At 37.3% G+C, this 13,270-nt stretch overlaps 2 protein-coding genes and 1 long non-coding RNA gene across 3 annotated transcripts; 1 reads left to right on the top strand and 2 right to left on the bottom strand.

Annotated features, from left to right (window-relative positions):
• Nucleotides 1-384: 384 nt before the first annotated feature.
• LOC147520202 (thiosulfate sulfurtransferase 16, chloroplastic-like) lies at nt 385-3,417 on the bottom strand. The gene is made up of 7 exons (XM_086591712.1): nt 3,271-3,417; nt 3,100-3,195; nt 2,915-3,028; nt 2,758-2,831; nt 1,240-1,310; nt 1,094-1,147; nt 385-615 (listed from the first exon to the last, which is right to left on the bottom strand). The coding sequence occupies exons 1-7, from the start codon at nt 3,336-3,338 to the stop codon at nt 544-546; spliced, it is 549 nt and encodes a 182-aa protein (XP_086447838.1). The 5' UTR covers nt 3,339-3,417; the 3' UTR covers nt 385-543.
• Nucleotides 3,418-6,421: 3,004 nt separating this feature from the next.
• LOC147520203 (acyl-CoA 5-desaturase AL21-like) lies at nt 6,422-8,663 on the top strand. Its single transcript, XM_086591711.1, has 5 exons — nt 6,422-6,783; nt 7,227-7,367; nt 7,446-7,586; nt 7,984-8,090; nt 8,181-8,663. Exons 1-5 carry the CDS (start codon nt 6,451-6,453, stop codon nt 8,467-8,469), a joined length of 1,011 nt encoding a protein of 336 aa, XP_086447837.1. The 5' UTR covers nt 6,422-6,450; the 3' UTR covers nt 8,470-8,663.
• Nucleotides 8,664-12,148: 3,485 nt separating this feature from the next.
• On the bottom strand, nt 12,149-13,219 carry LOC147520204 (uncharacterized). Its single transcript, XR_015212524.1, has 2 exons — nt 12,573-13,219; nt 12,149-12,500 (listed from the first exon to the last, which is right to left on the bottom strand). It is a non-coding gene; the product is annotated as an uncharacterized LOC147520204 (long non-coding RNA).
• Nucleotides 13,220-13,270: the final 51 nt, after the last annotated feature.

Consider the following 13,270-nt stretch of genomic DNA (forward strand, 5'->3'; position numbering starts at 1 on the left):
AATTGCTAACATTATTAACTTGGAATGCATACCATAAAGTCTTTCTTTCACAATTCTAGGTTTAGTAAAAGCTCGGAATGCACACAAGTTATCAATAAGACTTGTACAGGTCAATCGGCAAGCTAGGGGGAAGTTCGGAGATACTTTTGGCTTGTGCGGTCTGATAAGATGGCTGATGTACAGATGATGATGCTTTGGTAATAGGAGAAATGAACACTCAGTCTACTTAAATATGACGAGTAGAGTACTATGCTTTGCAAGATTTTCGGTATGGTTGAACCCATCACACTATAGGACCTCTTGCAGGTTTGCTAGTGTCACAGACCAAATTGTCAGGCTGGTACCTGTATTCAATGCGGAAAAAAATGACATAAATCTTAAACATCTAGAAACAACTAACTATTGAGCTCATGATATTATTCTTTAATGTTTGTTTGCTGTTTGATTACAGATGATCCCTTCATCTGAGGAACTTCATCCTGCTCATCATGAGTATTTTACTTGACAAAACTGTGTATGCACAAGCAAAAGCTTGCAGAACTGCTACTCCATAGGAAGTCCGGTCTGTCTCCAAGCAGAATACCCACCAGCTATGTCAGTGACTCCACTGAAACCCTGATGAAGAAACAAAAAACACGTAATCCAATCAACCCTAGAGCTAAGTTCCCCAATATTGGTTCAAAATAAATTACAGTAAACATTTTTCAGAGTAATTAAAAGTTTAAAACATAAGAGAAAAATGCCACTGCCAGAAACCATTATATTTCTATAAAGCACTATAAAGAGGAGTCCCGCAATGGAGACTGTCTTTTCATTCCAACTTTATTTTTAATTCTCCAAACTATTTTCTAATCTATTAATCCATTATTCCTTTGTTAGATTTTTTGTTGTAGCAATGACACGGCATGTGCACATCATCTCATTGCATCCAACTTCACTATTGCATTTCATCTTCCCAAACTATATTCTATGTACGATGAACATTTTTTCAATTAAAATAACGACTAGTAGTGGAAATTTTTATTGTCTGTTCACAGCAAAGTAGTGAAATATTCAAAAAACGAAGAAGTAGTGAAGTATCAAGAGCACATACAGCTGATGAAAGATCAGTTGCAGCCATAAGAGACCTTTTTCCACTTTGGCAACCCTGTAACAAATTAAGAGCGTCATAAGCTAAACCTATTGAAGGTGGTGACATTTCAAGCCAAACAAAATAAATTATTTAGGAAGTGGACGCACAACAATTATCTCAGTATCCTTTCCAAAATGTTCAGATACTTCTTCCAAGAAATTAGGATTCTTCGTCATCCCTGAACAAACAGAACAGACCAATTGTGTCAGAAGGAAATGTTAGCACTGAGCACTTTAGATAACATTAGACGAAAATGTCATCACAGCATTCAATTGAAGAGAATAAAGTAAAGAAAACAGTTCTTTTAACGTAAGAAAACTCCTAGTGATGATATATCTTGGATCTCCTCTTCAGCACAAAACAGAACACGTCATATTTGCAGCTCAACAAGGGATTATCTTGGTCCAAACTCATTGTTGAGTGATGAATATGGATATAAGTTTTGATCATAATGTAAATTCATCTTCTTAATTAAAACGCTTTCAGTTTGCAACTTTTGATTGAGATAAGTGTTGGCTTTATCTCTCACATGAGGAGAGAGAAAAGGAATTCATTCTGCGTGGAAATGTTTGAGCGCGACCCGCGCTCAGATTGGCCTTGACCAAGGCACGACCCGCGCCCATGCCGTGGAAGACTTCCAGTACCTTCAGCACGACCCGCGCTCGACTTGGTCTTGCCCGAGGCACGACCAGCACCCAAGTCTATTTTCAGAAGAAAATTGGGACCGCGAGTTTGCAATAAGAGTTAGAGTTTTTGGCAAAACCTAACACCTTAGTAAAAAACACGCAGAGGAAAAGACAAAAGTCAGAAAAAACTCAATCTTGAAAGCTATCAAGATTGAGAGATAACATTTACAGAGATACAACCCTGTAAAGAGATAAGAGTGATCTAGTAAGATGAAAGACTGAAAGGAGAGATTGTAATCTTCCTTCCCACTTTATAAATAACTAGCTCTTGTGGAAGTAGGTACCATTGGCCGAACCACGATAAATCTTTGTGTTGTGGTATGCGTTTAATCCTGCTTTACATTATTATCTGTTGTTTAGCGAGTTGGACATGTTAGTATAGATTGTAGTTGATATTTAGAATTTGTCTGGAGTTGAATTGTATTCAAATATAAGTTATCTGTGTAGTGGGGGAATCAATTGGTATTGGTATAAACCCCAACAATAAGACCCTACTTCTTCCTTAAGTGAAAAAGAAATCTATGCAAAATCCGAACCCCACTTGAATAACATCGTTCCTACTTCCTCGCATCCTCGAAATCACACACTAATTCAAAATTAAAACTAATTGTTTGTGACTTTGTGTCTATAAAGCAGGTGCCGACTAGCAAAGTCAATAAAACCTTTGGGTGATGATACCAAAAGTCGGGGGCTCGAACCCCGCCAGCATCAAAGAGTTACTGATCTCATTTAAAACAGGCTTGCCAATCAAAAAAAAAAAAAAACTTTGTGTCTATAGCCGCATGCGCCCACCAAATTTAATAAGATCAAATCATCCAAAACAGATTAACACCATGGCAGGGACCGATAATGATGTGGACATCATGAATGTTTTCTTTTCCGGAAAAGTGATCTCCCTAAACTTAAAAAAAATATGATAGCTCGGACACATATCCATACCTTGTCCAGCTTTGAACATATAAGGAATATTTACAGCTCCTAACGGATGTCCGGCACTAAATTCTTCTGCAGTCCTTGAAACATGTGTAAAAAGAATAACAAAATAAATACAACAATCATGATTTTAACTTGAACAAATTCAATAGAAATTCATTACCTGACATCTAAATAACGGTGGCCAGCTTGAAGAAGCTCATGAGCCACACGTACTGGAACAGACCTTGGAACTTCGATCCTGTCTGCATTTTCTCCAGAAGCCATAGCCATCAACCTACAACATATATGATATTAATTAAAGAGTTTGAAATCCTTAACAATCCAAAAGCCTAATAGATAGTTTACCTGGAATTTGAGAATGCATGTGGTTTGTTTCCAATTAAATGAAGTTGATGGAGCTGGCATTGCTTTTGAGACTTTGAAAACGTTGGTAGTATAAACCTGGAAACAAAATATAATTTTAAATTAAAGAGATAATGTTGAATATGGGGAAAGTTGATGAGAATGAGATGTGACCTGGTAAGATTATGAGGACGAAGAAGAGTTCGAGAGGTGACGAAGGAAACAATGGATATGGCTCTCATTTTTTGTTTTCTTCCAGACACGTTCACTGCCCCGTGCGTGCATATATATATATATATATATATATATATATATAAGGTAATGATTTCGTGTTTGTGGGCCTGCCCTATCTTGAAACCAGAAAAGCCCAATTTTCCTTCTCTATTGTGGGATGTGAAACTTTCAGGTTATGATTGTGGAATTATATGATGACATTTAAGTTAAGTTAAGTTGTGTTTTAATGTTGTATGTTTAAGTTCAAAGAAGAGAAAGGTCGATACCTTCTGAGGGCACTTTTAGGGGTTGTGCTATTCTGATTTCGTTTTGTTTTTTTGTCCTACAATTTTTGGTCTCTTTGTTCTACTTGTGTCTATTTACAGAACCACTGCGTGATGGACTTTTGATCTTTGATATAGGCTCTTGTGTGTCCTCGTGATACACACCTATAAGGTGAACAATGATTGTGAAGTGCTACTGTTATATTTGATACCATGTGAATGTACCTGACATAACTGTCCATAATAATGGTGTCTACAAATGATTGTTCAGAACACGAGAAAACGTTTCGTTACTTAAGTGATAATAGAATGGGTTCATTTTTATTTATTAAAATTATGTATGTACCAAGTTTTGATTTGGTTAGTCCAGGTGATGAACTTGATTGCCCAAATATGGATACAGACTCCTCCTGGGAAGATCTATCAGGTCCTACTAACGACAGGATTCATGCATCCACAAATTAGTCAGTCGAAGTAAACAATGAGATGGAAGTTGTAGACAGTGATGTTGAGAATCGAAAAGGATCGCCTAACAGGAATTTTATTGAATTGGGAAAAATTGCAACTACAAGTTCATTTCTAAGTCCTGAACTGCAAACAAAATCAAGGGACACAGTGGCATTTGTGCCAGTAGGATCTGTGAATTTGATGGATCTTGCAACTAATCTGGTGCTCACCCTGTAATCTTCATCGTTAGTGCTATTGCAATAGCGTTAGTTTGTGGAGAACTTGCATGTGTAACAGAAAAAGGACTGCAGTTGAAAGTTTAATTAAAAGGACCTCTAATTAAAAATGCAAAGAAAAGCTCGTTATTGCTGTTGTAAATTTAATATTATTAAGTGCAATTTTGAAGGTTTGTTGAGTGGCTGAAAAAATTAAGGAAATTAACCAATATTATTTTTGTTGATGAAAAGCGGGATTCATTTAGAAGAGAACCTGACTACTATTACCGTGAGAAACATGCTTCTCAAGTCTAAAGCTGTACTTTCTAAAATTAGATGCACAAGATAATCACAATAGGTTGGCATACACTTAGAGGTGCCTAATGCAATTTACCAGTTGATAGTACAAACACTTGAAACAAATAGCTTATCATACACAATAGCTTGCATGTGTTCCGAGCTGTATATATACAATAGAGCATTTGTAAGCCCACACGGACACACAACAGGATGAAGTACCATATTTACATTAACAGCAATAACATGCAGCTGAAGTACTTCAATTTATCCTTGGATAAACACCTTGTGCACTTCTTTCCGCGCTGAATCCCTTGTGGACAGAGCTCCACGAGCTGTGAGGAACACTGGTACAAGCTTGCGCTGAGCAATAACTAGCTTACATTTAATTCTAATGAAAACTGAGTTTAAGGTTTATATAAGAGTTCTACTTACCTGAAGACAGCTATTAAGATAATTTTATTTGAAAATTATGGATTAATATCCTAAACCACAAAGTGAATAGGCTATCTCAATTTGATTTATTAATTTCCAAGTACTTATGCACCATAATCGATGCTCATTAACGTATTTCAGTTTATTTTCAATAAAAATATATTCTGATTCGAAAATTTGTGTGAGACATTTTGTAAAGCCTTTTCAGCACACAAAATATTTAATAGATCCCGGGCGTATGCCCGGGTCCAAAATCTAGTATACACTGAATTGAATCCTCTAGTTCTACATCTTCCTCCAGTTTTCGTCCTATATGACTATATATTCTCTTAGTCGGCTCAACAACTCCATTTCTTTTTTGTGAACCAATGGCAATGGTCTCGGATGATGACTCGCTAAGATTGCACTCATAGACAAAATTACAAGAGATCTTGCCAAGGCAGGGTCCAAACAAGAGTGCAGGGGTGCTCGTCTGCATCTACGCGCTAAGCAACGCAATTTGACGACCTGCTGACATAACACCAATGCCCTTCCAATTAAATATCTGACACTTCCATATAAATTTGAATCATCTAATGGAAGTCTATGGCTTTACGCGAACTATCTTGTGTCCTCAGTGCTTAACAGTCTTATACATGAGGTCACGAACTAATAGCTGGCTACAAATCAAGAAATCTATTCTTCTTATTCTACTTCCAACTTGTAGCGTTGGGGTTTTTAATGTCCTTCAGAACTAATAGTCGATCTTAACTGTTGTATGTAGATAAAAGAAACTTATAGAAGACAAGGACAGAATAACAGGTAATAACCAAGGCGCGGATTAGGCTATTGATGATCCACTACCCACTAGTCTAGCGATGCGGCTTCCGGCGGGTGTGGTTTTTGAGTCCTCCCTCCTAACACAAAAGCCTTTGTCCTTATGTTAGAACCTCAAATACCTCACTTGCTAGTGGTGGCTCATCAATGTGGGACTAAACAACACACAAGTATTTGAAATACACATGAAGATTCCAACATTAACTACGTACGGATCTTGGTTGAGTTATAATAAAAGTTCAGGAGACATTAGTCCATTTCCCTCCTATTGACTAGTTCCATGTGATCACTTCTGTTGATCATTCAATGAACATACAGTCGTCTATGATCATTATTGTGTCGACTTCACCTTAAGAACATACATAGTTGATATATAAGTTGATAAGTTGATATGTTGTTGCCTGTAGGTGTATTTTTGTTCTTTAGTATCACAAAAACATTTTAAAAAAGTATGAAATTGTAAATCTAGTAAGCACACAATACTCACAAGCATGACGCACCCACGAGGTCACGACGGGGACATGCATGTTCGTTGCAGGTGGGCTAGTTCTCTCCCTTAAATTGCATCTTGCTTCAAGTTCTATACATATATAGAACATGCACACATTTCATTTTCTTAGCTAAAACAAAGTCAATTTTAAGTACTCATGGAACTTACAACGACACCAACGCTGCCATCGCCTTTTGTTTTGGAGGAAAATGTGGTGGTGAAGCTTAAGAAGAAGAGGGCAACTTCGTTTACAAAATGGGAAATGAAGGATTTGCTCTATGTATCAGCTGTGCTGCTAATGCATGTGTTATGCTTGTTTGCACCTTTCACCTTCAATTGGAATGCATTTTGGTTGGGAGTGGTGCATTACATTTTGTGTGGCCTCTTTGGGGTTACACTCTGTTACCATAGGGGCCTTTCACATGGGAGTTTCAAGCTTCCAAAGTACCTCGAGTACTTGTTCGCTTATTTCGGGATGCTCGCGCTACAAGTATGTTCGCTTATATATAATTTCCACTCTCTACCGAGATGATAATTGAAACGGGTATACGAAATATGAACATCTAGGCGTGTAACGTTTAAAGTCTAATTTCCTGGTTTCTCTTGCTAAATATATGCAAGTATGTGCTCTTTTGAATGTTATCTTGTATTTCTACATGAATGTACACACGCTCTGTTCGTGTTTGTTTTGTTTTTTATTTTTCCTTCAGGGGGAGGGTCAAATCTTCAACGTATTGCAATAAACAACTTTAAATACAACTCACTGATTTGGGATTAGAAGTTGCGTTTACATTTTTACCTTTTGTTTTTTATAGGACGTTTACACTTTTATATACTCCCCAATTCCCCATATTGCCATATTCAAATAAGTAGGTTTTTTACTTGGTGAATCTTACAAGAAGTTGGGCTCTTTGGTTTTGATGACAATTTTAGGGAGATCCAATATTTTGGGTGAGCACCCACAGGTACCACCACAAGTTCACTGATACAGAGGCAGATCCACATAGTCCAGTTGAAGGGTTTTGGTTCAGTCACATGGGCTGGATCTTTGATGACAACTATCTTGTTCAGAAGGTATATCTCTCTTCTGGTGGGGTACCAAATCCAATCAAAATTTTTGACTATTTAAATGATGCGTACGATGTTTTGTAGGGCGAAAATTATGTAAATGTTGGAGATTTAGTGAGACAACGCTACTATAGGTTTCTGGAGACTACTGTCGTGATTCACGTATACTTACATGCAGCTCTGTTGTATATGCTTGGAGGGTTTCCTTTCGTTGTGTGGGGAAAGGTAAGTTCGTTTTCACTGAATATTTGTAGTTTTTATTTATTTATTTATTTATTTTTGATGGTTAAACCGAATAGTTGTAGTTTATCGAAGAGTTATGTCTTGTGAGTCTAATGGTTAAGTCCAATGGTGCACCGTATAACATCCATACAAAAAAAAAAGAATTTTAACATTTACATGTTTAACTCCCTTGAGGCTGTCATGCTAGCTGGTGTGAGTGAGTGGCTAATCTGCAAAATTATGTTTTTATTGGGAGGCTTGTACGCGCATGTCACAAGCGAGTTGGGGAGTTGGAGACTTGGAGTTGCCTCCTAGCATCCCTCTTTTCGTAAACCTTAAAAACTTGTATGAACTGAAAGTCTAAAACTGATGGACTGATGGAAATGGCATGCGAATGCAGGGAGTATCAACCGTATGGGGTTACCACGTCACTTTTTCGGTGAATTCAGTATGTCATATTTGGGGACACCAAGCATGGAACACAGGGGACTTGTCAAAAAACAATTGGTGAGCACATATAACACCTTTCCATCAGGCAGAATCTTCAAGTTTTTAATTTATCTATTTCTTTAATCGTCCAAGCTAATTTTTGTTCAGGTTCGTGGCCTTATTTACCTTTGGAGAGGGGTGGCATAATAACCATCACGCCTTCGAGTTCTCTGCTCGACATGGATTGGAATGGTGGCAACTAGATACGACGTGGTATGTAATTAAACTGCTTGAGCATTTTGGATTAGCAACCAATGTAAAAGTACCTTCAAAGATTCATAAACATAAAAAGTCATTGAAGAATCGAATGGATGACATGAAGCCCCAAACCGATGTTAAGATGCAGAAGATGATTTCGGTTGACTGCAGTGAAGCTAAGGCGTACTTATCAACATGAATTGGTCTCAAGGAATTATTGAGGGCATATTGCACTATGGCTGAGCCATGAGGGATGGTAACTCAGTCCATTACGTACTTAATTAAGGTTGTCTCTGAAGATCGCAAGAAATATCCTGTATTTAAAATTTTAAATTGATGACATTTCTTTTTTCTTCCCAACCTAGTCTTAATAGTGAAGTATTAATTAACTAAGATGCTATAGTGTAATTTCTCTAATTTGCATCCAATAACATGTAAAACTAACTTAATTTGGCGTGGATTTGTCTCCACCAACACCATGATTTGTGATAGTTGTATCACAAAGTAGAAATTCTAAGGAAACACATGTTAAAAAAATTCCAAAGCCAAAAGCACGAATACAAATATACAATGATTAAAGAATTAGTAGAAAATCAAAAAAATAAATTTGTTTCTGTCTAAGAAGGGAGAGATGCAATATAAATTATATAAGTAATAAGTTGAAGAAATCGAAAAACCAAAAGCTATTTTTTCAAAAACAGAATTGCTTTCGTGTTGAAAAAGAATGCTTCTCAAGCATTTTATTATCAATAATTTTATCTTAATATTAGAGGTTTTGGTACACACACCTGGCTGGAAGCCACGCACTGAGAACTGTTTGTACTTTGTTGGCCCCTTTAAAGTTTAAACTACAATGCCGCCAACTCTATTTTCATGTTCTTTCTCCACGCATATAAGAGTTATCTCCTTCTCCCTACCAGCTGCTACCTCCCTTCACCATCAGAAGCTTCAGCGCTAATTGCTTATCTGCCTTCTCCACCATCATCTGTAACACCACTAGTTGCAACCTAAAGTTAGGTCATAGGCTGAATAAATACAAGAAACAAGAAGGTTGTGTTAGAATATTGACATGGATAGCATCATGGCTAGATCTGATACACAATCTTTTGTCTCCACATTGGCTTTTTCATCAGAGATTTCTTTTGACACCTAACCATCTCCAATATAATGCTATGCATTACGGTCTTGAACATCCATAAATAACTCCGCCTCCTGTTTGGCATGCTTTGATATCGTACTACTACTAGATGGAATTGAAGATTTCGATCAAGAGGATGTCGTTATTATTTGGCAGAAAGACAATGGAGGTTGATTTAGCAAACTATCTGCTCTGCCAGGAAGTCAGGAACTAAATACGTGAAACACTGAAACTGTGGTAGTTACTTACACTTGTCCCCTATGAAATAGAGGGGTCATTAATTGATAATAACATCATTAATCCAACATTACATATCCATTAATTGAATTTCTCCCCCTTTCAAAATCTCACACAATCCCTGACAGATGTCCCTTTCTTCGGCCATAAGCTGCAAGATCTGAAGAATTGATCACAATCTCTGATAACGTGGCCCAAATACAATGTCTTTTCACAAGGACATTTCATTCATTGATACAGTTTCTCTCTTTCGAAATCTTCCCCAATCTTCAATAACTTTCTCTTCCTCAAGTTCATTACTTAATCGTACCCGCCATATGTGGGTGCCTCCCTCAAGTCCTTATCCACAGTGCTGGAAATGACATGACATTTATAGGCATAAGAAATAAGCATTATTTATAGACAAAGAAGAAAACTATTGGGAAAGGGAGACAATTAAGACAAGTAAGAAATTTAAATGTTAAGAAACTTTTCAGATAGTAAAATTTAAAAAGGAGAACACTAAAAATCACACTTAAAAAAGACACTTTAAATCCAGACAGATTATTTAGATGAAAGTATGAAACCTTATGAAAACCAAAATAAATTATACCAAACTTCAAACGACTTACGCCAAAGTAGAAAGTAACTTTACTTCTCTAGCTGACATTCCCAAGTCAGATAAGAGAAAGTGCCGCAACAAACACAGGATGATTCGTTGGTTCCTTCTTCCTCATTCGAGTTTACCCTCTCTCCGGCATCTATCTCCTCTTGGATACGTATTCTTAGTCATCCCCTTACCATGTGCATAACACTCCCGCAAGTCCTTATTCACCAATACGGAAAGGACAATTATCACCATATACGGCCCCATATGGGTTAATAATAATGCTTAAAAAAAAACGACAATTCATTCAAACAAAATTTAACGTTTCAAAATAAAAACCATTCACAATCGAACTACCTTAAAATTTTAATAAAACACGTTTTGAATAAAGAAACAAGACCTTAATTATAAGAAACACTTAGAGTGAGTATAAAAATAAATCGCAGTGTCATCAACGAAAATTACTACTGTAAAAATAATAGGCATCATCTACAATAGTGCCATTAACGAAAACTACTACTATTCTGGGATTTAAAGAAGAATATGAAAAATTAAAGTGAGCCCTAACATTATCTAATAGCAATGAGTTTCCCTACCTTGACTTCGTTCTTCCTACTCTTTTTTCAAACGATTTCACCCCCTTATTATTACTAGCCTTTTTGTACGTGTCTTCGCCCCACGTAATCAATCACTTATGATTGTGGAATTATATGATGACATTTAAGTTAAGTTAGTTGTGTTTTAATGTTGTATGTTTCAGTTCAAAGAAGAGAAAGGTCGATACCTTCTGAGGGCACTTTTAGGGGTTGTGCTATTCTGATTTCGTTTTGTTTTTTTGTCCTACAATTTTTGGTCTCTTTGTTCTACTTGTGTCTATTTACAGAACCACTGCGTGATGGACTTTTGATGTTTGATATAGGTTCTTGTGTGTCCTCGTGTACCTGACATAACTGTCCATAATAATGGTGTCTACAAATGATTGTTCAGAACACGAGAAAACGTTTCGTTACTTAAGTGATAATAGAATGGGTTCATTTTTATTTATTAAAATTATGTATGTACCAAGTTTTGATTTGGTTTGTCCAGGCGATAAACTTGATTGCCCAAATATGGATACAGACTCCTCCTCGGAAGATCTATCAGGTCCTACTAACGACAGGATTCATGCAACTGATGCATCTACAAATTAGTCAGTTGAAGTAAACAATGAGATGGAAGTTGTAGACAGTGATGTTGAGAATCGAAAAGGATCGCCTGACAGGAATTTTATTGAATTGGGAAAAATTGCAACTACAAGTTCATTTCTAAGTCCTGAACTGCAAACAAAATCAAGGGACACAGTGGCATTTGGGCCAGTAGGATCTGTGAATTTGATGGATCTTGCAACTAATCTGGTGCTCACCCTGTAATCTTCATCGTTAGTGCTATTGCAGTAGCGTTAGTTTGTGGAGAACTTGCATGTGTAACAGAAAAAGGTCTGCAGTTGAAAGTTTAATTAAAAATGCAAAGAAAAGCTCGTTATTGCTGTTGTAAATTTAATATTATTAAGTGCAATTTTGAAGGTTTGTTGAGTGGCTGAAAAAATTACTGAATTTGGTTCCGTCGCGCATTATAAAATTTCTCATTCTGTTTACATCCTAGTGAAGTTGCTAGCGTTGTTGTGATTCTCACAATAAGAAAAGAGAATTGTTGTGATTTCTAGTGCGTTTGAAATCACAAAAGAAAGAGCAGAAAAACCTGAACTATTAATTTGCTACCACAGTCGGCACAACGGATTGTAAGTGCGAGGGTTGAAAATTATCCGCCTACAGAGTCTGGTCTGTGAAGGAAATTAACCAATATTATTCTTGTTGATGAAAAGCGGGATTCATTCAGAAGAGAACCTGACTACTATTATCGTGAGAAACATGCTTCTCAAGTCTAAAGCTGTACTTTCTAAAATTAGATGCACAAGATAATCACAATAGGTTGGCATACACTTAGAGGTGCCTAATGCAATTTACCAGTTGATAGTACAAACACTTGAAACAAATAGCTTATCATACACAATAGCTTGCATGTGTTCCGAGCTGTATATATACAATAGAGCATCTGTAAGCCCACACGGACACACAACAGGATGAAGTACCATATTTACATTAACAGCAATAACATGCAGCTGAAGTACTTCAATTTATCCTTGGATAAACACCTTGTGCACTTCTTTACGCGCTGAATCCCTTGTGGACAGAGCTCCACGAGCTGTGAGGAACACTGGTACAAGCTTGCGCTGAGCAATAACTAGCTTACATTTAATTCTAATGAAAACTGAGTTTAAGGTTTATATAAGAGTTCTACTTACCTGAAGCAAGCTTCACTCTTATAGAAAACAGCTAGATCGGTGTTTGACTTCAATATAAAGCTAAACCAAGCTATCTTGAATTGTTGCATGAAGGCATGTCAAAGAAACACTCTACTGATTCCCTCCCTTTACACACCATCTTTCTTTTTTTTCTTGTAGCACACTACAGCCAACAGTCACACACCAGCACCACCACCTGCAACACACATCTGCACCACCAACACTACACACCACACATCTGCGGATCTGCAGACCACACTTCACACACAGCAGCATCACACACCAACAGCACAGTGCAGCCTACACTTCACACAGCAGCACACACATAAGCACACCTCAGCCCTCACAGTTACACAGCAGCAGCCAACATACTAGCAACACACACAACACATCACACACCAGTAGCACACACAACAACATCACACATCAGCAGCCCAACCATCTCCACACACCTGCAGCACACATTTGCACCACCAACACCACACACCTGCAGCACACATTTGCACCACCAACACCACACACACCTACCACGATACACCACACACATCCCAACAGTCTTCTAAAATATCTAAAACACATAGACAAAATTCACAAAATATCAAGTAACTTCCCAGCCGCCTCTTTAAAGGTCTCAATCTCCCACCCATTCTTTGGCGTCGCTCGCACTACCATTTAGAGTATGATCCAACAACAACTTA

Source organism: Coptis chinensis, chromosome 2 (genome assembly GCF_015680905.1).
Source record: "Coptis chinensis isolate HL-2020 chromosome 2, ASM1568090v1, whole genome shotgun sequence".
NCBI lineage: Eukaryota > Viridiplantae > Streptophyta > Magnoliopsida > Ranunculales > Ranunculaceae > Coptis > Coptis chinensis.